Genomic DNA, 26,938 nt, shown 5'->3' with positions numbered 1-26,938 from the left:
ACTTAGCTAGGGACGGCAATTAAAGCGTCGAAATTGGGGAGTGCCCTGGGCCCGACGGGCTTCCTATGCTCTACTATAAGAAATTGTTGGAAGTCCTGGGTCCACAGATGGTGAGCTCCTTTAACGCTATTCTGGAGGGTATAGACATTCACCCACACGCTGTGATGGCTAACATCTCTCTGATCCCCAAAGAAGGCAAGGACTTGGAACAATGCAGTAGCTTCCGCCCTATTTCCCTGCTTAACGCAGATCTCAAATTACTCTCTAAAATTCTGGCCAATCGGATGCAACGTTTTATCCCGTCCCTAGTGCACCCTGACCAAACGGGTTTCACGCCGGGACAAGAGTCCCGAGATAGCACGCTCAGACCTGTGATGCGATATGCTGTGATGCATTATGCGATAACCTCCAAGACTGAAACCATCCTCCTGTCAACAGATGGTGAGAAAGCTTTTGACAGGTTGGATTTGTCCTTTATGTTCGCAGCCTTGGATCATATGGGTTTTGGACCCAACATGCGACACTGGGTCTCTTCCTTATATTCCCATCCTTCAGCTAGGATTAGAACTGGCCATGTCTTTTGATGATCAAAGTGAGAAGTATAGGAAGATGTGGTATTATTGGATGGAATATATTGCAAGCCCAGATGTTCAGGCCCTATTGACGGTGTGAGTGGTCATTTGCCGGGGAGGGGGGGTGCTGTGTCACTCCCCCCCTCTTTTTTTCATCTCTCTCTTATCTGTTTCTTTCCTCCTTTTCCCTTTTTGTCTGACACCTTTCTCTACCCTACTTGACCTCCCCTTGTTGTATTTACTGTGCTGTGGTTTCTGCGCCTCCACACTTATTCCCATCATCCCACCATTGCCTACTTCAACTGTTTTTTTTTTGTTTTGTTTGTTTTTTTACTGTTTGGTTCACTGGTGACTCGTCCTTGGGGTCTCCTGTCCGACTGGACGAGAGTCCGTCGATAATGTACTTGGAGCCTTCCATCTGGTGTATTACTGTGGTGGGAAATATGATTTCTGTTCTTGTACTTTCATTGACACTGTATGTGGATTATATGCTACTGTGTTAGCCCACTGCGCTGGGCTCCATGTATACCTATACTTTGTGGAGTGACATGCCTTGCATCTTCCTTACTTCCTTCTCCAATCAGTTTTTGTTTTCTTGTTGTGACAAAACAATAAAACATATATTTGAAAAAGAAAATTAAATAAAATAGAAAAAATGTTACCCAACAGTGCTGTATCAACTGTATTATGTTATCCTCTCAATTCCGCTTAGGGGCGCTCATGTAAGATAAAAGGGAAAAAAACAACAACAATAGTGTAGATTGTGTAGAAGCACATGAAACTTTTCAGCACTATTGTGAGTGCAACGGACACCATGCAATTAACAATTAATTTAGTGAACATTCTACACTATTGTTGTTGTTTTTTTCCCTTTTATCTTACATGAGCGCCCCTAAACAGAATTGAATCTATAATTTGTAACACCTGGAGAGAGGTGTTTATTAAGGTGGCAGCTGTAAGAAAACAAAGGGAAAGTATTTCTAAAACATGTATCTATTATACACTATTTTATTTTGGGTACATCAGTTCTCCTCACAGTTACTTTTTGATTATGTTGTCCTCTGATTGTTTGTTCAGCAGGGAGAATGTAATATAAAAACTGCTGTGTATATGATTCTTGGAGAGCTTAAATGTATAGCAAAGTGTGAGTTTGTTGTATGTGTCCATGATGTGTGTATTGACAACCAACAAATACAACATATGAAGCTGCATTTTTTCACCACAGAGAAAGACATGATGTTAGGCTTCCTTTTAATGGAACATGTGGAGAAGTGATGCATCCCTCCACACACACACACACCAGCATTTATGATCATTTTATGAGCATTTTACACCATGCAATGGTCATTAACAAATGGGGTAATAGTAATTTTTTGACTCCCCATCATGCCTAGCTTTGCTAAGCTGAGACACAAGGCGGAGGGTATAGAGAAACTTTCACAATGCCTGTACACTGGTGATACTGATTGGTAGAGAGAGCATGAGATTGAGCTGAGCGACAACATATTTTATTTCTGAAAGGAAAAAGCCCTCCGAACTGAAAGGGCAGGAAACAAAATTTGTTGAAAATGAATGGATCAAAAACTAAACACAAATTTTTACAAGTCTAGTATACAGAATACACACTTTGCACCTGCTGGTTTTTGTGACATCAGTGTGGGTTTTTCATGTATAAGATACAGACCCCTTTAGAATTTTTTTTTAACAAAAATGTTGGGGAGAATACCAGCTGTTTTTAACCATTTTGGAATGTAAATTTAACTGCCACATTGTATGTGCATGTTTATCCTAACATTTTTTCCATTTACATATGTTGTTGACCATAACAAGTGTAGTGTGACCATTCAGTATGTTGGATCATGAACAAACATACTGCATAGTGGCACTATACATGTATGTGAAACATCCTGATTACATTACATTTATTTATAAAGCGCCAGAAATTCTGCAGCGCTGTTACAGTCAGTAGAACAATTTCACATACAAAAACATATACAATAACAAACTGGTGCAAAGGAGAAAAGGGCCCTGCCTTGCGAGCTAACAATCTATTCGGTGGTTGAGGAGAAAGTGAGACAATAGGAGATGACTGCTTGGATGGGGATGAGTTGATCTGGTTCCAATGATGTGTTGGATCCTTATAAAAATTACTCTAATTTATACCATATTTTACATGTTATAGTGTTAAGCTTCAGTAGTAGAGAGTCAGGAGATATGGGCTGGTAATAGTTCTGGGCCACAGGGGTGAGGAAAGGAGAGCTGCTGATAATACTAGGTCCAGATAGCAAAGAAAAAAAATAGCTGGTTATAGTATTTGCCCCAAGGGACGAGTAGAGCAGTGCTGGCCCAAATGAGGAAAGGAGTTTTAAAACTGGTTTTAATACTGTTTCTAAGGAGTAAGAATGATATTTGCTAAGAGTACTGGACCCAAACATTTATGGAATGTCTTTCCTTCTTTTTATGTCCCTTTGATGTTAATTCCCATCTCATTTGATTTCCCTCCTTCCTAGGGTGTGAAGTTGTACCTGAGGTTAACATTTCCTCTCAGAAGTTCTGTATCAGACTGGTAGTCCCATCCACGGAGGGAATGAATGAAGTTTCTCTGCGCTGTGAAGATGTAAGTGTTATGGACATCTCCTAGCTTCATCACCAATCACATTTATTTTACAACCTTTTTTACAACAAAATTTACAAACTTTATTTCTTAAAGTGTCACTGTAAACTGACGGGAAAGACCTTACATTCAGATTTGGAAATAACCTAATGCCAAAACGCACTCTTGAAGAACAGTAATAGTTTACAGCATCAAAGACAACAAAAGAGCATGTACTTATGTTCAGGTTACTTCAGCAATGTGGAGGAATCTCATGTCAACATCAGCCAACCACCACAATTGAGAGCACACTACAGAACAGCTGGACATGATGACATAGCCCCATGTTCCAACAGAGCTTCAAATTAATAACTGCACAACAGGTCTTTTTATTACTCTCAGAACAGGACGGGGACATCATATTCTTATCTGGATAGACAGTGGTCCAAGTTCCAACAAGAGCTGTGCGCAGATACAAATACTATGCCAGTTACACTATGGCCTTGAGCCAAAAAAGCAGTAAAGCATAAGAGAATGATAAGAAAGAACATCTGCATGAGCACTACGGAGCCATAGAAAAACAACTCTCATCACAGTTACACTTTAGTGGGAGTGACAAATAGCTGACTCACGCCTGTCTGTATAATCAATATATATACTAGAAGTGTGCACAAGGCCTAAAATAATTTCTGACACATTTTTCATTTTGTTTGTGGCTCATTTGTTTTCAGACAACAAATTTAGTTTCCTGTCTTTTTGGTTTGGATGAAATGCTGAGGCCTTTTTTAATATATCTACATCTCTGTGCCCCCTTTTTTTATAACCTTATCCTCTCTACCTGCCCTATCTGTGCCCCCTGCTCCCCCTTGCTTTGTATCTGCCCCCTAACTGCTCACTCACCTTTTCCAGCCGTTGCCTGTGCAGCTGCTGAGATGAAACTGATAGGAGAGATGGGAGGGGCAACAGGAGAGGGGAGGGGGGCAAGTTGCAATGCTTTTTTTTGCTTTGCTATATGTAACCTCTTGGAGCTTGGTCTTGTTTCCTGGGGAGTTTGAATTTGCGAATATCTAACTAGTATCATCTGTTATGTTTAAATGAACGCTTAAGCTATCCAATTTGAACCTTAACCACATTTTCTGGGAACATTGTCAAAATGCTAATCATAGGTCATTTAAGTCTGTTTAACCTCTAGAAAAGTAACATCTTCTAATTAACTGTCAATCCTAAAAATGTGTTGAAACAAATGAGTTGAAACAAATCTTACCAAAATTTCAGAGGTTTCGCCTTTCGTTTGTCGCATTAGGGGCCCTCCTCGTTATTGGCGATTCGTAGGAACGCACAAAATTTGTTAAAAGTCCATACAAATCTGAATGTGCAAGTCTATATACACCACTCATAATACTAAAAATGTAAATATCTGAGAGTGAGGTTAAACAGGTAGTCATTAAAATGGTAAGCATTATAAAAGTCTACCAGTGAATGTGGGAGAGCCATACCCAAACAAATTGTCATTTGTTCTTTGAACTTCTGGGGCATGGCTGATGCAGTGTGAAAGTGAAAACAAATAATCAACAAAGCATTTAAGTAAATGGAATGAATACAACTCAGTATATGGTCCCAACATTATTTTTCTAGATATCATTTGTATGTGAACTGGGTGGGAATAACTGATAGCTCCTCAGTACATTTTTTTTTATTGTTTTTATTTTTAGGAACAACAATATGCCCACTGGATGGCTGGCTGTCGCTTGGCAGCAAAAGGTCGTACAATGGGTGACCCATCATATAAAGATGAAGTACAGAATATTTTGTCCTTCCTCAAACTCCAGAAATCCAGCTCCCAAACATCTAGCACCATGTCAATCGATTCTGTCAATATGCATGCCTTGGTGTCACCAAGATACCAGAAGAAACTCAAACCCAAGCAAGTAAGTAGCTAAGCTTAACCAATGCCAAACTACTGCAACTCTCTAGATCAGGGGCCCGCGTGAGCAGGGCTGGCCCACCGGGAAATTTACATTCAAAGCGGCCTCCCGGCTGCGAACTTCATAGCCGCACTACGACGGTCTTGAACTTCGCGGCCGCGGGCTCACAGAAGGTGTTCCTCGTGGCAAGGAGAGGGTCATCACATCGGAGGAGAGAAGGGAAAACAAGAAAAATGTAAGTATTACCAAAAAATAGTTAGATATTCAAGGGGGGGTTATGGCATTACAAAATGTGTGGCTGGGGGGTAATACACATGGCAGTGGGGGCATCAATAGACAAGAGGGTGGTTGGGCATTACATTAACCAATACAAAAGGGTGTGGGGACATAAATGCACAAAGGGGTGCAATACACAAGGTTGTGGGGGGCACATTAATCAATAGGAAAGGGGGCCTGGCTGGGGCATCAGTACACAAGTACACTGAAACATTTTTTATGCTTAGTGTGGCAGAGCCTGTCCTGGTGTGTGTGTTTGGGTGTCGGTATGGCAGACCCCGTCCTGATGTGTGTGTCTGGGTGTCGGTGTGGCAGAGCCTGTGTGTGTTTGGGTGTCGGTGTGGCAGAGCCTGTCCTTGTGTGTGTGTGTCACGATCCCGGCCGGAGTGCGTTGCGGGGGGACTCGCAGCGTCACGCTCCCGTTCGGAGCGCGTCGCCGGAGTACCCGTTGCGTCACGGTCCCGTCCGGGACGCGTCGCCCGGGTGCTCGTGGCGTTGCGCTCCGGTTCGGAGTGCATCTCCCGAGTACCCTCGAGTGGCTTACCCCTCTTACTTACTTACTTACTTACTTACCCCTCCCGGGGCGATTCAGAGACGCTGTGTCCTCGTACGCGGCGGTTCACAAGAATGAACCGCCGCACAGTGATGGACACCCACGGCACTACATGCCACACACCCCTTCTGATCCCATACCCCCGTGGAGGAGAAGCAACGTCCATTGGATGTCGTCACGGTTGGGGGCGGGATCTAGAAGGGTGGCTAGTTTAAAAACTGAGCACTGATACCTGTTCAGTGCTCAGTTGTTCTTACAACTAAGCTGTATGCTTTCCTGTTGCTGGTATTCTATGTTGATTCATGTTGATTCCTGTTGCCGACCATCACCTGCTTATGACCACGTTGACCTCTCTGCTCCTGACCCGGATTGCCTGACCTTTCTCTGCCTGATACCCGGTACCGACCTTGGCTTGCCTATTGACCACGTTGACCTCTCTTCTCCTGACCCGGATTGCCTGACCACTCTCTGCCTGATACCCGGTACCGACCTTGGCTTGCCTATTGACCACGTTGACCTCTCTGCTCCTGACCCGGATTGCCTGTTTATTCTCTGCCTTATTACTGGACTATACCTATTGTTGCATTGTGCTAGCAACACTACTCCTGCCTAGGAGGCATCCATACCTGATTGGGTCCGATAAGAGACTTATTCATTGTATTCTGCATCCTGGTTTCCTCACCTGTGTGGCAAGCCTGTGTGTGTTTGGGTGTCGGTGTGGCAGAGCCTGTACTTGTGTGTGTGTGTGTGTGTGTGTGTGTGTGTGTTTGGGTGTCGGTGTGGCAGAGCTTGTCTTGATGTGTTTGTGTTTGGGTGTCCGTGTCAATATTTTATTAAAAAGGATCAATGGCACCAAATTGTGGCTTCAGGCGTCCCGTGTATGATGACTTTTTTAGTTTACTGATAACTCCCAATCCTATCACATAAGATTGTATTATCTGCCAGGCACTGATGTCATCTTTATCCAGTACACATCAATGCCGAGGAGTTAAGATTCTATTTTATTCCCATAAAATGGCCGCCAAAATCCTCAGCACCAGGCCCGTGATGCTCTTTATTCAGCCCTGCCTCCAGTGTGCGTCAGCCAGCTTAAATCTATCTTCTACCCACAGTGTGCTCCAGCCTTGTGCACTTTTATTTGGCTAAGCTTGTTAAATGGTTTGTGGACTGACTTTGTTTTACTGTTTAAGTAATTTAGTATTGATAGAATGACGTATAAAAGTTGATCAAAAAACTGTCCACTGCTTTTTCATTAACCCTGCATTATAAAGCTAAATGGCCCATGCACTCATACATTTCTGATGAAGTAGCCCACTGCAGAAAAAACTTGCACACCCCTGCTCTAGATGAACTATAAAGACTCCCATAGTCTAGCAAGTGCTAGGCAAAGTGCTGGGGACTCGCATGAGAGGGTTAAACAATGCCCTACAGGTTTAATGGAGCCTTCTTTTGTTGACTTTAATTGTCCTTCTTCTTCAGTTAACGCCGCGGATCTTAGAGGCATATCAAAATATTGCACAGCTCTCTCTCATAGATGCCAAGCTACGCTTTATTCAGTCCTGGCAATCACTTCCCGACTTTGGACTTTCATACTTCCTTGTAAGGTCAGTATTGCTTTACATCACTCCTGTGAATTGTTTGTGCTTAATAAAATATTTTCTTTCACTGATTATATCAATATTTAAAGATTTAAAGGTGCCCGTCGAGATGAGATATTAGGCATTGCCAGCAATCGTCTGATACGCATTGACCTGGGTGTTGGAGATGTGGTCAAAACATGGATGTACAGCAATATGAAACAATGGAATGTCAACTGGGACATAAGACAAGTGAGTGAAGACAGGGAGGAGATAAGAAAATGAAACATTTTTGCTTTATCCCTTAGTTTATTTTACTGACTTGTTCTTCCTTATCAGGTTTCCATAGAATTCACCGAGAATATAAATGTAGCCTTCACCTGCATTTCTGCACCATGCAAAGTCATACACGAGTACATTGGTGGCTATATTTTCATGTCCACACGTGGTAAGGATGGAGGATCAAAGGGACTGAATGAAGAACTCTTCTATAAGCTGACGGGTGGCCACGAAGCTCTTTAATCTGCTCCCTGATACAGCCTACCCATTGCTTGCTTTGGATCTGATCCTTCTTACTAGACTTTATTTCTTATTTCTTTATTTTCTTATTTGAGCTGGACAATCACCCACTGAATTCCTCTGCTATCCGTTTACAATGGGTGTTCTCCACCAATTCAAATGAAACCCATATAACATAAACATGGAAATGGGTTGTTGGCCAACTGTGGCTAATAGGCTAGTGTTACTAAATTCAAAGCTTGAACCAAGGTGGGTCAATAGAAATGAAATTCACTTAATCTTAAACTGTTTAATTTAACGTTCAGAAAGTGTTATGTAGAAGTTCTGACCTGCCTCAGGATCCCAAGGGGTTCAATAACCCCCTAACTACCCTAAACCATGTTTTGTTCTGAGCAGATATGGAACATGTACACCTATAACTATAAGCTAATCCATCAAAAAATGGTGTATATATAATTTTTTCTTGAAATGTCTGTCTAAAAATCAACTACTATTGGAGCTTAACTTGAAAGCATACCAAGACAGGATACTTAAGTATGATGTGTGCTTCCTTAGAAGCAACAGGAGAGGTGGAAAATGTGAAAACATACCTGGATATGCATGTAGTAAAATGCATATTTTAATGTAAAAGGTGCATTATAAAAACATTAAATATATATATATATACACATATAAAATTTGATTGCACACACACGCCTTATATATAATGTATATACACTCCCATTGATTTTTAGAAGGACATTTTAAAAAAAATATAGAAATCGAATTATATACACACATTCACACACAGGTTCTGGCATGCCGCTTTATATTGTGCTTATGGTTTTCTCTGAAAATACAGTGATCTCTCCAAGTCTCCCTTTCTAATATGATTAAAGCAGTCCGATGTTCAACAGGAAACTACTTCCTAATCCTGCTAATAAAACAGATAATGTAATTTCAAATATTTCAGACCTGTTCTAATTAAAATATATCTAAGCTATGGTGCATTTTCTGTACAGAACCGTTCATACTCTATTTCCTGCCTCCTAAAGTGGATATCTATCTATATGCGCACACAAACTGAAAAATATACAAAAATGTGTTTTTAGTAAGGGTAAAGATTAAAAATGATGCAACAGTGGCCTTTATTATTCTGTATTATGTTTCACATAAATAGATACACATGCATATCTTAAAATGCATTAGGTGTCTGTGTATATATATATATATATACATATATATATATATATATATATATACACACTAATATATATGTTTTATGCTAAACATTAAATTACACTTGATTCACTGCATTCATTATGTTGACTGATTTTTTGAAGATTTTTGCTTGTATCATTTGATCGGAATGAGTTGTCCTGAAAGAAAAATAACAGGTAATGTCATAACAATAGAATACAGTGTAAAAAAAACAACAAAAAAAACCCTACGTCTTTGAACCCTGTGTGAGCTGCTTGCCAATATTGTACTAAAAAATTTAAGTTATACATTCAACAATTAACTGACATATTTACCTACCAAAAAGTAAAAAAGGGACCATGTTAGACATTTGGCTGACTGTACACTCGCTGGGCACCATACATTCCTTTACAGTAAATACACAAAATACATAAAATTCTATCAAAATAGGCTTTTGATAGAAGTAGCGAAGGCTAACAGTATATGAGCATGTTGTATAAAATGTGATCTTTATTAGACATATATTTGTATATTAAGTAAAATCTTTATTAAAAAATGTAAACATCCCTTAAACCATAATCCTCTGCATAGAGGATCTAAATTGCCATCATACTGTACCAATGTGTCCCAACAACATACAAGAGGGGTTCTATAGTTAAAATAATAATAATAATAATGTTATTTAAAAATAAAAAGACCTCAGTGAGTTCGCCATGACATCATAATGGAAAGATTATGTCAAAAAAATAAAAAAAAAAGGCACGTCAAGGAAATGCATCCCCTTAACATGCCTAGCACGTCATGCGGTTAAAGGAGGGTAGAAAGCAATCAATGATTGCTTTCTTTGCTCAGCTGATTTTGCTACAATGCTTTGACAATGAGGCATTTATCAACACCAAACAAATGTTTATTTTTATGAACAAGTCCAGAAATTGGCACTGTATCTTATCAGAAATCCTAGCATGAAAAGAGTTAAAATGCCAGCATTTGAAATACCCTGAGATGTCTAGTTTTCGGAAATATATGGTTTGATGGGGTAAATTGAACTGGCTGGGTTCAAAGATGTCCCAAATAGGGCATGGGTGCAAACAAATTCCCCCGAAATTTTAGGGAAGAGACACTCAGGACGGACAAAAAAACCTTCTTGGAGGAATTGGAGGATAGTCCACATGGAAGGGTGGAGGCTTATAACACAGTAAGTGATCACACCATGAGAGAAACGTAATTTGATTTAAGCAGCACATCCGCCATATCACGTTATTCCATGCCACTTATCGGGGGTGCCGCAATGGACGCCTAACGAGGGCCTGCAGCTCACTTCTGTGGCGCCCGCGCACTGTGTGAGGAACCTCTTTCCCTGCACAGGGGCAGCAGGAACCTGGGCGGGAAAAGAGTTTCCTCACACAGTGTGCAGGCGCCACAGAAATGAGCCATCGAGCTGCATAGATGTCTGCGTGGCCCCAGTGACGATCGGCCGCCCCCTGGACCAGTGATCTGCAAGAGAGGTGAGGGGGTGTGGGAGAGTGAATTAATGAAGTGTTTAGGGGCAGAAATGGGACAGACAGGTTGCTTCAGGGGCAAAAGTGGCACAGGCAGGCTGTTTAGAGGGGCAGAGGTGGAACAAGCAGGTTGCTTCAGGGGCAGAGGTGGCACAAAACGACTTCTTCAGGGGCAGAGTTGGCACTGTCAAGCTGTTTCAGGGTACTTTGTTACAGTACATTAGGTGCTCCACAAGTTTCAGAATTAATGGTCAATTTGTACAACACTATGGAATATGATGACACTATATAAAACAATAAATAATAATAATACTCTAAATCTGGGGTGTCCAACTTGCGGACTTCAAGGTGCGGCCCTGCTCACGGTGCAGCACGGTGTGTGCAAGCCGGCCGCCTAATAAAATTGAAAGCAGCCAACGTGCACACACGACGGTATAACCACCTCGCGGCTAGAGCAATGTTCCCTTTAATTTTTCTTGGGTGGTGTGCGCAGAAAATTTCTTTTGTGCATAACACCTATCACTATATACTGAGGCAGATATTGACGGTGTTGCAGCATAACTGATATCATTATATACTGAGGCAAATATTGACAGTGGTGCAGCATAACTCTTATTATATGCTAAGGCACTCATTGACGGTGGTACAGCATAACTGCTATCATTATATACTGAGGCAAACATTGACGGTGGGGCAGCATAACACCTATCACTATATACTGAGGCACGCACTGATGGTAGTACAGCATAACACCTATCACTATATACTGAGGCACAGCACAACACCTATCACTATAAATTGAGCCAGACAATGCCAATAATGTAGCATAACCCCTATCACTATATACTAAGCCAAACATTGATGTGGTGTAGGCCTACTGCTTCAGTGTTTGGCTTAGTATATAGGGATGCACCGAAATGAAAATTCTGGACTGAAAATTCAGCATTCACTTGCCCGAAACTGAAAATGACCCCCCCCCCTTTAAAAAACAAAAACAAAACTACTTTATTAAAAATAACACACCAAAACAGCAATCACACTCCTATCATGCCCAGGCAGCCACTACACGCTGGAACCTGGGCATCATATTAATGTGATTACAGCCTCCCTATGCCATGCTATCCCCCCCCTTACACATCCATGCTATCACACACACACTCATTCACAAACATTCAGCATAAACTACAGCATAACACCCATCACTCTCACACTTACTAATCCACTCTCACTTAATGTTTTCCTACCTTTCCTCTGTTAGTTACTTTTCCTCCTCCTCTTCTTCGTTCTTCCTCTTGCCTCTTCTTCTTCTGTGTCCTGTCCTTCCGGTGCAGTAAAGATGGTTGGCGTGGCTTCAGTGCTGTGCGCCGGGATATGACATCAAATCCCGACGCACAGCATCAGTTGCCGCGTGCATCGCAAGGGAGCAGGATCGGAGGTCTGCATTAACAGACCTCCCGCTCCCTTGATTGATTTTAAGCCGGTTGGAAGGAGATCCTTGATCTCCCCAATCGAGCTTGCTCCTCCAGCGGCGGACATTACTGTCCGTCTCTGGAGTAGTGCCAGCGTCACCCTGGATGGACTGCCTGCCCCCCCAGCTCCCCGTTAGGTACTGGGCGCACAATTTTAGGACGTGTGTGCTCTCTCGAAAAGTTATGTGCGCGCGCACAAGCGCACAGCTTAGAGGGAACACTGGTAAGGAGGTGGGCTTGATTGGCAACAAACGTGGCGGGAGCGGGCGGGATTGGCCACAAATGTGGCGGGAGCTGAACACCCACATTGCGGGAGCGGGCGGGATTGGGCAAAAAGTCAGTGGGAGCAGGATTAAAAAAGCAGTCCCGCGCAGGGCTCTACATCACACCAAGCCTTCTCGTCCAACACTGGTGCCTGACCTCACAAATGCTCTACTGGATGAATGGGCAAAAAGCTATTATAAATGCAAAAGAGGGACCAACTACATATTAACGTATATGCATTTAGAATGTAATGTCATATAAGTCCCTGTTGATGTAATGGATTGGTTGGTGTCATGCAATACCCACTACATTACATTACATTTATTTATAAAGCGCCGGCAGATTCCTCAGCGCTGTATGCTATCCAACTTGGTAACTAAAACTCTGCTAAAGTTAATAAATCCAAAATGTTTCTCCTTGAATCTATGCTCATGCCAACTGTTAAGGGATTGTTCTGTTTATTTTCGATGAGTTCTAAGATACATACTTTGAGGTCTAAGCTGCAGGACTTGCAGGAAATATTTTGGAAGAAGAAGACCATCTGCATTCCCTGGTGTGAGTAGAACACGATTAGCTGACCAGAAGAAGGGGATTCCATCTGTAGAGAAAAGATGAAGTTGGGGAGCTGTGTGTTGCAGTAAAGTATGAAATGCAAACATATTTCCATACTCTTCCTAGGTTTTCCGGAGAAAGTCTAGACAGTTGTGGGAACGGCATGAACATGAGAAGTACTAAAGGACAGGGTATGCAAGTTTAAAGTAGGGTTGAATGTATTTTTTAAACTTGTTAATTTGTTATTTAGAACATTTAGTCCTATGCATTGAAAAAATATTCACAAAATACTGTAAAACTTATAACATTATAAATTAAAATAAGTCAAGTAAAGCCTTTTTCTGTACTGTATCGTATGTTAGCGCATGTGAAAATGAACTTTTTGTAAAATCAAATAATCATGGAGCTTCCTGTCAATAGTTTAACACATTAAGCATGTCCTCATATTAGTAAAGACTTTTAAGATATAATTTGTGTAGGGGTTAAAGAAAGCAAACATGATGACCAAAATCTTTCAAAACAAGTTAGTGATAAAGGTCAAAGAGAGGCACTGAACAGAAGGATACAGCTTCATAGTGCATAGTTAATATTCTAACATTAAGAACTGGATGGTGCACTACATATGCAAACACTACCTAGATTCACTTTGATCCCCACCGCAGCTGATAACAGAGTGATCAGTAAAGCAGGGCTTCATAATTCTACATTGATGACAGCAGTATGTCTGATGAGCCTGCATATAAGGCAGGGGTTATCAGAGGCCTTATGGCACTTTGCACTTCTTTTTCACAGCGAAGTCACTGACCTCGTGGGGGGGGGTCAGAGGCCCAACATAATCTGTTTAGACCCTCTGGGAACTCTTTTACATTGAAAACTGTTTCTGGTGTCAGCAACACTAACACTGCTGAAAGAGAATACATGAACACTCTCCATTATTTAATTGTAACTGGCACTTACAATTAAAGGGCCACTCCAGCCATCATATGCACCTTAATGCCTATGATAGCTGTGTGGTCCCGGGCCGGATTAATGTAGGGCAGAGGCGGAACTACCGGGGTCGCAGGGGTCGCGACTGCGACCGGGCCCCGGTGGCAGGGGGGCCCAAGCCAAGGGGCCGCCCGAAATCGGGCCCCGGCGGCAAGGGGGCCCAAGCCAAGGGGCCGCCCGAAATCGGGCCACGGCGGCAGGGGGGCCCAAGCCAAGGGGCCGCCCGAAATATTTTTTCCGGGGTTTTTTTTTTGTTTTTTTTTAAATAAGGCAAGCCGGGCCACGGAGCTGGCGACGGCCGCCTAGTCACTGATGCAGCGTGAGGGGCGAAAGCTCCGCCCCCTCACGCTCAGAGTCAGGCCCGGACTGGCCATCGGGCACACCGGGCATTTGCCCGGTGGGCCGGGCAGCCCAGGGCCGGATTCACGCAGGGGCTGATGGAGCTGAAGCTCCAGCCCCCTACCTTAAAATAGGCCCAGTCAGGACCGGACTGACTGGGCCTATGCGGCCTCTACAACTTAGGGCAAAAGGGGCACTTGCCCCTTAACCCTGCAGCAGCTGCGACCGGGCCCGCCACTCTAGGGGACCCGGGCAACCCCCACGATTAATTCCGCGGGGGGCCGCTACTTACTGGCAGACGCGCGCGAGCCGAGGACGCAGGAATCCAACAGTCACGTGACGTACGTGACGTACGTCACATGACCCTGCTGCGCATCTGCTTCCCCCTGTGCACTGAACAGGTTGGTCTGCGAGCGCCGAGCGGCACATACTTTTTACATCTTCGGTTGTTCAGGTAAGGGGAGGCTGCATGAAGGAGTATTTGAGATTGAGTGAGAGAATTAATGAGTGTCTGTGAAGGAGTGAGTGAATGAATGTTTGTGAATGAGTATATGTAAATGAGTATCTGAATGAGGGAATTAATGAGTATCAATGTATGAATATCTGAATGATTGAATGGATTATCTGTAAATTAGTGAGTAAATATTTGTGAATTAATATATGTGTGTGTGTGTGTGTGTGAGAGATAACATGGATGTGTAAGGGGGGGGGCAAAGATACCACAGTCAGGCTGTTTTGGTGGAAAGATGCCGCAGGAGGGCTGTTTTGGGGCCAAAGATGCCACAGGAGGGCAGTTATGGTGGCAAAGATGCCACAGGAGGGCTGTTATGGTGGCAAAGATGCCACAGGCGGGCTGTTATGGGGCCAAAGATGCCACAGGCGGGCTGTTATGGTGGCAAAGATGCCACAGGAGGGCTGTTATGGTGGCAAAGATGCCACAGGAGGGCTGTTATGGTGGCAAAGATGCCACAGGCGGGCTGTTATGGGGCCAAAGATGCCACAGGCGGGCTGTTATGGGGCCAAAGATGCCACAGGCGGGCTGTTATGGGGCCAAAGATGCCACAGGCGGGCTGTTTTGGTGGCAAAGATGCCACAGGCGGGCTGTTTTGGTGGCAAAGATGCCACAGTCATGCTGTTTTGGTGGAAAGATTATTTATGTATTCAAAGAAAAAGGGGCGCATGTACAAAAGGGGCCCTATGTACATGCGCCCCTTTTTCTTTGATTATGCCCTTTGTACATGCGCCCCTTTTTCTTTGATTTTTTTTTTACAGATATGATTCAATATGTAAATTGAATTTGTTGAAAAAAAATTGTTGGGTAAAAATCATGTTTTTTTGGGGGGGTGGGGGGGGCCCTTAACAGATTCTCGCACCCGGGCCCTGAGGGGTCTAGTTACGCCCCTGATGTAGGGGCTGATGAAGCTGCAGCTCCAGGTCCCTACCTGAAAATAGGCCCAGTCAGGGCCGGACTGACTGGGCCTATGCGTGGACGATGCTGCCGCCAGGGCCGTCTTTAACGCAGGGCAAAATGGGCAGCTGCCCCTTGAGCGCACAGCAACCACGGTCGCAACATCAATCGGGCCCACCACTCTAGGGGGCCTGGCCGAGCCCGTGGTCACGTGCACAGGGGCCCACTACTTACCCGTGCGTTGCTCGCACACTGTGTACATCACATGACCCTGCTGCGCGTCTGCTTCCCCTGAGTGAATTAATGAGTGTCTGAATGAGGAAATGAATGAGTATCTGTGAATTAATGAATATCTGTGAATTAATATCTGAATGAGTGAATGAACATTTGTGAATGAGTGAATAAATATGTGTGTGATAGCATGGATGTGTAAGGGGGGGCATGGCACAGGAAGGGTGTTTGGAGCAAAGATGCCACAGGCTGGCTGTTTTGGGGGAAAAGATGCCACAGGCAGGCTGTTTTGGGGGAAAAGATGGCAAATCCTATGCTTGCAATCTGGGTGCCAGGGCTGATTTGATACTAAAGTTTGCCAGTTTGTGCGAAGATGCTGGGGAGACCAGCTCAGAGGAAGCATTTCTGGGGCAGGTTGACTCTCCTAGCAGCCAGGACAGTAGCCTCTCCAGCATAGTGGGGAGCCAGAAGGCTAGGAAGGCTAGACAGGTGCTGGTGGTATGGGATTCAATTGTAAGCAAGGTTGATAAGCAAGAGTAATCTGTCGCCAGAACCTTGAATGCCGAAAAGTATGCTGTCTCCCGGGTACTCGGTTTCGTCATATTGCGGACTGGGTAGACAGATTCTTGGGAGGGGCTGGAGATGATCCAGCGGTCGTAGTACACGTTGGTACAAACGACAAAGTTAAGGGCAGGTGGGGGGTCCTTAAAAATGAGTTCAGGGCACTAGGTCAGAAACTTAGGCAAAGGACCTCCAAGGTACCTTATTTGCTCGATTATAAGACGACCCTGATTATAAGACGACCCCCCAAAATCAAAATATTAATTTAGGAAAAAAACAAAAACCCTGAATATAAGACTACCCTATAGGAAAAAAGTTTTACTAGTAAATATTAATTTACTTTTATTAAATTTTCATATTTAATAAAAGCTATGATTGGCATATAGGGGGTTAAAAGGCATATCATGGGGCAGAGGGGCATATAGGGGTTAACAGGCATATCAGAAATGTCTTATACCCTCCTATATGCCACTGTGCCCCATGATATGCCTTTTAACCCCCTATATGCCCCTCTGCCCCATGATATGCCTTATACCCATGTATGCCACTCTGGCATATAGGGGGTTAAAAGGCATATCATGGGGTTAAAATGCATTTCTGGATATATATATATATATATATATATATATATATATATATATATATATATATACTGCTAACAGCAATCACACTCCTATCAAGCCAAGGCAGCCAGTACATGCTGGAACCTGGGGATGTTAGAAGTGTGATTACAGCCTCCCTATGCTATGCTACCACCCCCACCCGGAAGGTCATCGGAGGACAGGATATTCCCTGAGGCAGAGACACTGCGATCTCTATGCAGGTCCTCACAGTGTGATCGGTGCAGGGGGATCACGGGGAGGGGAGTGAGAAACCATGTCTCTCACTCCCCCTCCCGTCCTGTAACAGAAAAATTAGTTAGCACTAACTTGTTTTGAAAGATTTTGGTCATCATGTTTGCTTTCTTTAACCCCTACACAAATTAATTCATTAAAAAAATAATATTAAATAAATTATTAAAATAATAATATAAATAATACTAAAAAATTATAATGTGAGCTGTGATGTAATTGTGACATCACTGGCATGTTTAGGAGGTCCCTAAGAGGACCTCTAACCATTTCTGTGTTAAAAAATATATAAAAAATACAAAAAAATGTAAAAAAATTAAAATGAAAAAAATTTACAAAATAATATATAAAAAGATAATAAAAAAATATTAAAAAACCTTACTTCCCATTGCCCTAGCATAACATCTAGACAGTATAACCCCTTCTGCCCCCGTTCACAACCCCCAAACCCGTTAAGCCATAGGCATAAAAATTATACAAAATTGAACACCTTATAGTATGCTCGCTGGTGCTCGGAAAGTCTGGAAAATCTATATAAATTAGGTATTTCTGAAATCAGGACACCTGAATTGATAAACTTGGAGGGGATTTTCCATCACTTTACCTAATTTTGTTAGGATTCAGTGGGAAAATGTAAAAAAAAAAAATTTTTTTTCTAATCTTCGCTAGTTTTTACTAAATTTCTCATTCTAAATTTTCAGCTAATCCTCCAACTATGGTATCAAACGAAAGCTCAATCTCTCCTTGAATAAAAAAATATATACCGTATTTGCTCGATTATAAGACGAGGTTTTTTCCAGAGCAAATGTTCTGAAAAATACCCCTCGTCTTATAATCAGGGTCGTCTTATAATCAGACCTCAAATAGGTCTGATTATGAGACTAAGATCCAGATCCCCCGCAGCGATGCAGAGGACCTGGATCCTCCTGTGTTAACTCCCCCCCCCCAACTTACCGGTGCTTCTGAGTCCCCGGTGCTTAGTCCGGGCTGCGTGTAGAGCTCTATGCGATATAATCGCGTAGAGCTCTACACGCTTCCCGGACTAAGCACTGGGGACCCAGATGCAGGGGACCTGGATCCTCCTGTGTTAACCCCCGACCCAACTTACCGGTGCATCTGAGTCCCCGGTGCTTAGTCCGGGCTGCGTGTAGAGCTCTATGCGACATAATCGGGTAGAGCTCTACACGATACAATCGCGTAGAGCTCTACACGCTGCCCGGACTAAGCACTGGGGACTCAGAAGCACCGGTAAGCTGGAGGGGGGGGGCATAACACAGGAGGATGCAGGGGACCTCCAACTTACCGGTGCTTAGTCCGGGCAGCGTGTAGAGCTCTACGCGATTCGCGTGGAGCTCTACATGCTGTCCGGACTAAGCACCTGGGGCTCAGATGCAGGGGACCTGGACCCTCCTGTGTTATGCGCCCCCCCCCAACTCAGAAGCACCGGTAAGTTTGGAGGAGGGAGGGGGAGTGTTAAATGGGGGGTGTAAGGCATTTCTGGAGGCAGAGTGCTCTGTGAAATGCCTTTTAACCCCTTTAATGCCACTCTGCCTCCTGAAATGCCTTAAACCTCCCTATATGCCACTCTTCCCCATAATATGCCTTTTAACCCTCTAAGTGCCAGAGTGGCATATAGGGTTAAAAGGCATATCATGGGGCACAGTGGCATATAGGGTTAAAAGGCATATCATGGGGCACTGTGGCATTTAGAGGGTTAAAAGGCATATCATGGGGCACAGTGGCATATAGGGGGTATAAGGCACTTCTGGGGCAGATGTGCATAACTGGGGGGGGCAGGTTGAAAAATAGAAGGAAATAAAACCAAAATATTTTTCTCAAGCATACCTTTTATTAAAAAAATTGTTTAAATGAATTAACATTTACTGGTAAAACTTTTTTCCTATAGGGTCGTTTTATATTCAGACTTTTTCTTTTTTTCCTAAATTAATATTATGATTTGGGGGGTCGTCTTATAATCAGGGTCGTCTTATAATCGAGCAAATACGGTAGTTTACATGGGTACACTATTCACAGGAAAGGAGAATAATCGCTAAACCGACATACCCCAAAAATGGCAAAATTGCTCCGGGCTTTGAGGTACCAAAAACCCCTGGGATTGAAGGGGTTAAGGAAGCTGTGCATGATGACAGTGGTAATGTGGACACACTGTGGGTGAAGATTAGCCTAGATAGTAAAAAGAGTCGCACACTACTTGTAGGTGTATGCTACAAGCCACCAAATATTAGTAATGAAGGGGAAGATCAGCTGCTATTTCAAATTGAAAAGGCCGCGAATAGGAATTACATTTTAATCATGGGAGATTTTAATTTCCCAGATATAGACTGGAATAGTGGAACTAGTTCCACTCAGGGCAGCAAGTTTCTGAACCTGCTTAATAACCAATTTATGTCACAATTAGTAAAGACCCCAACCAGAATGGATGCCTGTCTCGATCTGGTAATAACTAACAATGAGGAACTTTAACTTGAGATTATTTCCAAAAAGCAAATGGGTAACTACTCTACCAAAACACTTAATTTCAGAAGGGCAAACTTTGACAGGCTAAGGTCAACTATGGAATGTATAGACTGGGATGGATTGTTCTCTGGACTAAACACAGAGGACAAATGGAATACCTTTAAGCACACATTGCAAAATTACACATCCCAATATATACCTTTGGGAAACAAATACAAAAGAAGAAAATCAAAACCAATGTGGTTTACCAGGAAAGTAAAACCAGGAAATAAGAAATAAACGATTGGCATTTAACACCTTAATGACAAAGCCCATACATGTACGGGCTCAAAATGCATTGTTTTCAACGGGTTTAGGGACCGCCCATTGTCCTTAAGGGGTTACGCATTATAAAAGCGAGGGATCAGCAGTATCATTTGTGGCATAGAAATATGCCAACAAAGCCTGCAAAAAGGCAATTAAAGTGGAAAATAGAAAAATGAGAAACTAATTGCCATGGAGAGTAAAACCAATCCCAAGAAATGTTTTAAGTATGTTAAAGGTAGAGAATGTTGGTCCTTTATTATCTGAAACTGGAAACTTGGTTAGTGAGGACAGAGAGAAAGCCGACATCTTAAATATTTTTTTCTTCTATTTATACCAAGGAAGAACCAATGACGGAGCCCCTGCTGGCTAATTTTAAGTAGGGCTGCAACTAACGATTATTTTAATAATCGATTAGTTGGCCGATTATTTTTTCGATTAATCGGATAAAAAATGCAATTTTTTAAAATTTAAAATAATGTAATAAAAAACGTACAATTTACACTTTCATCTCTTTATTGCAATGGCCTCTCTCTATTCACCTTCTTATTTTACTGACATAATAATAAAAGCTACAAGAACCCCAACACGGTGTTTCTCAAACTAAGTTTTAATACAAAGTTATTAGTAAATATTAATAATATATTTTTCATATTTAATAAAAACTATGAGAAAAAAGCCTTGTTTATATTTTCTTTTATTTACCAAACTGCCCCCAGTTATGCACATCTGACCACCAGCTTGCCACTCTGCCCCATATATGCCTTATACCTCCTATATGCCAGATTCCACTGTGCCCCCTGATATGCCACTGTGCCCCCGATAAGCCTTTTACCCCCAGATATGTTTTATGCCCCCCTGATATGCCTAATATCGATATGCCTTATACCCCCTATATGCCCTGAAATTCATAATACCCCCATACACCACTAGAACTCACCCATACACCACTCTGGCTCCTCCCCCTCCCATACACCACTCTGGCTCCTCCCCTCCCATACACCACTCTGGCTCCTCCTCCTCCCATACTCTACTCTGTCTCCTCCCCCTCCCATACTCCACTCTGCCTCCTCCCCCCTCCCATACACCACTCTGCCTCTTCCCCCTCCCATACACCACTTTGGCTCCTCCCCCTCCCATACACCACTTTGCCTCCTCCCCCCTCCCATACACCACTTTGCCTCCTCCCCTCTCCCATACTCCACTTTGCCTCCTCCCCTCCCATACTCCACTCTGCCTCCTCCCCCTGCCGTACTCCACTCTGCCTCCTCCCATACTCCACTCTGCCTCCTCCCCCCTCCCATACACCACTCTGCCTCCTCCCCCCTCCCATACACCACTCTGCTTCCTCCCCCCTCCCATACTCCACTCTGCCTCCTGTCAGCAACGGAGGTTCAGAAGACACCAGGGAGCCGGGTAGCGAGGCAGAGTGGCGTATGGGAGGGGGAGGAGCCAGAGTGGTGTATGGAAGGGTCTGCCTCTCTCCCGACTCCGTTGCTGACAGGCACTTTCACTGCAGCTTCATAGAAGCCTCAGCGTAAGTGAAGGGCAGTAACGGAGGCTGTCTGTGCGATGCAGACCCCCACCAGCTGACAGAGAGGATGATCCTCTGCAGGAGACCTCGATTCTCTGTCAGCCGGTGGGGGTCTGCGTGATGCACACAGACAGCCTCCGTTACTGCCCTTCACTTACGCTGAGGCTTCTATGAAGCTGCAGTGAAAGTGCCTGTCAGCAACGGAGTCGGGAGAGAGGCAGAGCGGTGTATGGGAGGGGGGGAGGAGTCAGAGGGGTGTATGGGAGGGGGAGAGAGACGTAAGTGAGAGACCGGCCGACAGTGAGGGGAATCCAGGTCCCCTGCAGCGTTGCGGGGGATCTGGATTCTAGTGTTATAATCCGATCTCTGTTTGAGGTCGGATTATATAAGGAGAGGAGTTTTTCAGAGCATTTGCTCTGAAAAAAACCTCTTTTTATAATCGATAAAAATCGATTCAACTAATCGATAATGAAAATCGTTGACAACGATTTTCATTATCGATTATTATCGATTTTATCGATTAGTTGTTTCAGCCCTAATTTTAAGGAACCATTACAGCAAACATGGGATTGGCTGATGCAAGAAAAGTGCTCAAGCAATTAAATACTGTTAAGTTAGACAAGGCCCCTGGACCGGATGGTATACACCCAAGGGTACTTAAGGAGCTAAGCCTAATTCTGGCCCAACCATTATTACTGATCTTTAGGGATTCTTTCAGTTCAGGCATAGTTCCATTAGACTGGTGCAAGGCAGATGTTGTGCCCATATTTAAAATGGGATCAAAATCTCAACCGGCAATTACAGGCCAGTTAGCTTAACATCGGTAGTTGTTGTGAATGGATAAATGCAAAGTTATGCATTATAGTAAAAATAATAAAAATGCAACCTATACTATAAAAGGAATATCCTTGGGAAAAAACTACCAACGAGAAGGATTTAGGAATAATGGTAGACAATAGACTTGACAACAGTGCTCAATGCCAGCAAGCAGCTGCAAGTGCCAATAAGGTTTTGGCATGCATAAAAAGAGGTATTGCTTCACGGGAGGAGGATATCATCTTGCCTCTTTACAGGTCAATGGTAAGACTTCACCTTGAATATGCGGTACAATTCTGGGCACCGGTCCTTAAAAAGGACATTATAGAACTAGAAAAAGTGCAAAGGAAGGCTACAAAATTATTAAGGGGATTGGGAGATACTAGTTATGAAGAGAGACTAAAAAAGTTAAAATTATATTTCAGAGGGGATATGATAACATTATATAAATATTTGCAGGGCCATATAAAGAGCTCTTCAGTGACAGAAATGTACAAAGAACAAGAGGTCACCCTCTGTGACTGAAAGAGTGGAAATTTCATAGACGACAAAGGAAGGGGTTATTTACAGTAAGGACAATAAAGGTATGGAATTCACTGCCTAGGGAGGTGGTGTTATCAAATACATTAAATGCCTTCAAAAGGGGTCTGGATATTTTTTTTTTTTAGGAAGGCATGAAATACCTATTTTAGAGCTTCTTGATCCAAGGAGAAATCCGATTGCCTTTTGGAGTCAAGAAGGAATTCGAAGTAGCTTAATTAGGGGTTTTTTTGCCTTCTTTTGGATCAAGAGTAGGAAGGCTAGGTAGAAGGGTTGAACTTGATGGCCTTAGGTCTTTTTTCAACCTCATGTACTATGTAAAGGAGGGAGGCTGACTGGGTGGCATAAATACACAATGCAGGGCTGGCTGGGGGCTATCTCGCAAGGTCCATTAATTCACAAAAGGGTGCTGGCTGAGGCATCCCATATATCAATACTAAAGGGGGGCTGTTTGGTGCTATAAATACACAATGTGAGACTGTCTGGTGGGATAAATATACAATGTGGGGCTGGCCGGGGGCATAAATACACATAGGACTGGCTGGGGGTGATACACAAGGGGGCAAAAACTCAAAAGACATGAGTAATGTGGAGAATTAAAAGAAGAATATTGTTAGCTTAACCAGTCTGGATGCGGGTGTCAGTGTGGGAGAACGTGTCCTGGTGTGTGTGTGTTTGGGTGTCGGTGTGCCAGAGCCTGTCCTGGTGTGTGTGTTTGGGTGTCAGTGTGGCAGAGCCTGTCCTGGTGTGTGTGTTTGGGTGTCAGTGTGGCAGAGTCTGTCCTGGTGTGTGTGTGTGTGTTTGCGTGTCAGTGTGGCAGAGAATGTCCTGGTGTGTGTGTTTGGGTGTCGGTGTGGCAGAGCCTGTCCTGGTGTGTGTGTGTTTGGGTGTCGGTGTGGCAGAGCCTGTCCTGGTGTGTGTGTGTGTGTGTGTGTTTGGGTGTCGGTGTGGCAGAGCCTGTCCTGGTGTGTGTGTGTTTGGGTGTCGGTGTGGCAGAGCCTGTCCTGGTGTGTGTTTGGTCATCTGTTTCCTCGCACTTTACTTACTTTTTTTAGTGTACTGATGTACTCCCAATTCCATCACATAAGATTCTATCTTATACTATCTGCCTACCACTACCACTCCACACCAGGCCCATGATGCTCTTAATCTGGCTATGGTGTGGTCCCTTTAAATTTGTGTGTGGTCTCCCTTGCAATTGAACAGGGGGATTCAACAGATTCATTTACCAATCCTTCAGCTATCTGATCTGCTATCAGCTGAACATTTCCGGACATGAAATACTTTCATACTTTAGGCAGAAAGATGAAAATATATTAGAGAGTGTATAATATATATTTTAGGTACACACATACACATGTATAGTCTAGATTGTAAGTATGTTTGAGAAGGGCCCGCCTCACTTTTTTGTTTCTGATGCACTACTTGCTGTACCATAGTTTGTTGCACTGCAGTTTACCCATTGCACAGTGCTGGTACTATTTGATTAATCAATAATACCGTATTTGCTCGATTATAAGACAAGGTTTTTTCAAGAGCAAATGCTCTGAAAAATACCCCTCGTCTTATAATCAGGGTCGTCTTATAATCAGACCTCAACTAGGTCTGACTATGAGACTAAGATCCAGATCCCCCGCAGCGATGCAGGGGACCTGGATCCTCCTGTCCCCCCCCCCAACTTACCGGTACTTCTGAGTCCCTGATGCTTAGTCTGGGCAGCGTGTAGAGCTGTACGCGATTTGCGTAGGGCTCTACACGCTGCCCGGACTAAGCACCGGGCAGTGTGTAGAGCTCTACGCGATTCGTGTAGACAACTTCGGCTGCAGCCGGAAGGAGGTGCGGTTGGCGGCGGGGGATGTCTGCGTCCATGGCGCAGACCTTCCCCGGCTGTCAGAAATCAGAGTTCCCCGTGATCTCTGACAGCCGGGGAAGGTCTATGCGATGGACGCAGACATCCCCCGCCGCCAACCGCACCTCCTCCCGGCCGCAGTGGAAGTTGTCTACGCGAATCGCGTAGAGCTCTACACACTGCCCGGACTGCGCACCGGAGACTCAGAAGCTCCGGTAAGTTTGGAGGAGGGAGGGGGAGGGAGTGTTAAATGGGGGGCATAAGGCATTTCTGGAGCCAGAGTGCTCTGTGAAATGCCTTTTAACCCCCTTAATGCCACTCTGCCTCCTGAAATGCCTTATACCTCCCTATATGCCACTCTGCCCCATAATATGCCTTTTAACCCCCTAAATGCCAGAGTGGCATATAGGGCAATTCTGGAGGCAGAGTGGCACATAGGGGGTCAAAAGGCATATCATGGGGCACAGTGGCATATAGGGGTATAAGGCATTTTTGGGGCAGAGTAGCAAGCCAGGGGGCAGATGTGCATAACTGGGGGGCAGGTTGAAAAAAAAAAGGAAAAAAAAATAAAATATTTTTCTCAATCATAGCTTTTATTAAAAAAAACTGTTCACATAGTTTACATGAATTAACATTTACTGGTAAAACTTTTTTCCTATAGGGTCATCTTATATTAAGGCTTTTTTTTCATAAATGAATATTCAGATTTTGGGGGGTCGTCTTATAATCGAGCAAATACGGTAATAATGATAATATATACACATTAAGAGAATGAGAGACTCACCTGCTATAGCTTTGGTTAGATCTATAAATATAGCAACTTCACAATCATTACGGATCCCTGCAATGAGACATATAATGCATTAAGTGGAAATCCAGACAAACATGTTTATTAGAAACAATTCCAAAAAACTGTTCCTGATACCACTCTTGGTCAGTGGTGAACCCTGAAATAACTCACTGTTGAACCCTGCAGGCCACAAACTACTGATGAATTCCAAGAGACCACTAATTACTGAAAATTAAATTTATATGTACCGTATATATATAATATATAAAATAGTAGAGTTCTCACAAAAATATGTGGGGATTACTCCTATTCTATCCTAAATTGCCTGAAAGGAGTGTGTCACCCTTCTGCACTCTAAATAATTGGTAGTAATTGAATGTGAAGAGACCGTAGAGACCGTAGACCGTAGAGACTTATCATTTAGACTATGCAGGTGTCCCCAATCTAGGGTATTCTCACATTACTATCAACCCCAAGAGGTAGATCACTGCTGTAAGAATTCCACATTTTGCTGACTTCAAATCACTCAAACATTAAATCCCTTAATAAACCGGTACCAGTTTTGTGAATTACAATCAAAGTTTTTTGACTCAACTACTGTTGAGCATGACCCCATGAATCCACCAGAAAACTCTCACCACTGATAACACCATGATCTTCCTCAGGTAGTTCAGTGGAGAGATGGATGTGTATCCGGTTCATACGAGACAGACCACTATGGCGTATCGAAGGCCAATGGCGGAGGTAAGTGCAATGGATAGCCTGGTAAGGAAGCTCCTCCCCCACTGGAGTTAGATCAACCTCCACCTGAAAGGAGAGACCCTAGGTGAGCAGAGCCATTTTGCCATTTTTACCATATCTTTGTTCAATCGTGATTCTTCTTGTCCATATTTCATGCGACCACACAAATGGTATACTATTTTTTCCAGGAAGGATAGGGCTTTCTTTTGATACCATTTAGAACTATAGCACAACATATTAGAAAAAAAAAAATATTACAATATAGAAAAATTTTGAATGTAAAATTTCCACTAAAATAGTTGACAAAAACACCCCAAAATGTAATTATATAAGCGCCTTGAATTTAAAAATACCTAATTTACATATAATTCTCATATACAGTAATATAAGAAAGTACACCCTCTTTGACTTCTATAATTTTACATATCAAGACATAATAATCATCTGTTCCTTAGCAGGTCTAAAAAATTAGGTAAAGACAACCTCAGATGACCAACAATACATGACATATTACACAGTGTCATGATTTATT

General features: G+C 43.2%; 2 protein-coding genes across 4 annotated transcripts in view; one reads left to right on the top strand and one right to left on the bottom strand.

The window, feature by feature from the left end:
• FERMT3 (FERM domain containing kindlin 3) overlaps window positions 1-8,018 on the top strand; it is a 36,899-nt gene extending 28,881 nt beyond the window's left edge. For both annotated transcript variants that reach the window (XM_053448674.1, XM_053448673.1), the window contains 5 exons: window positions 3,083-3,189; window positions 4,878-5,093; window positions 7,399-7,523; window positions 7,607-7,748; window positions 7,836-8,018. In XM_053448674.1, coding sequence (XP_053304649.1) covers window positions 3,083-3,189; window positions 4,878-5,093; window positions 7,399-7,523; window positions 7,607-7,748; window positions 7,836-8,018 — 773 coding nt within the window. The remainder of the gene's footprint in view (window positions 1-3,082; window positions 3,190-4,877; window positions 5,094-7,398; window positions 7,524-7,606; window positions 7,749-7,835) is intronic.
• Window positions 8,019-9,118: 1,100 nt separating this feature from the next.
• The window catches only part of TRPT1 (tRNA phosphotransferase 1), a 33,695-nt gene continuing 15,875 nt past the window's right edge, over window positions 9,119-26,938 (bottom strand). For both annotated transcript variants that reach the window (XM_053448697.1, XM_053448698.1), the window contains exons 5-8: window positions 26,304-26,472; window positions 25,660-25,716; window positions 12,914-13,024; window positions 9,119-9,373 (exon numbers count right to left, since the gene is read on the bottom strand). In XM_053448697.1, the coding sequence (XP_053304672.1) occupies window positions 9,351-9,373; window positions 12,914-13,024; window positions 25,660-25,716; window positions 26,304-26,472 (360 nt within the window). In that variant the 3' untranslated portion in view covers window positions 9,119-9,350. The remainder of the gene's footprint in view (window positions 9,374-12,913; window positions 13,025-25,659; window positions 25,717-26,303; window positions 26,473-26,938) is intronic.

The sequence above is a fragment of the Spea bombifrons genome, chromosome 10 (assembly GCF_027358695.1).
Source record: "Spea bombifrons isolate aSpeBom1 chromosome 10, aSpeBom1.2.pri, whole genome shotgun sequence".
NCBI classification, from domain to species: Eukaryota; Metazoa; Chordata; class Amphibia; order Anura; family Pelobatidae; genus Spea; species Spea bombifrons.
This window is presented reverse-complemented; position numbering and strand designations above follow the sequence as displayed.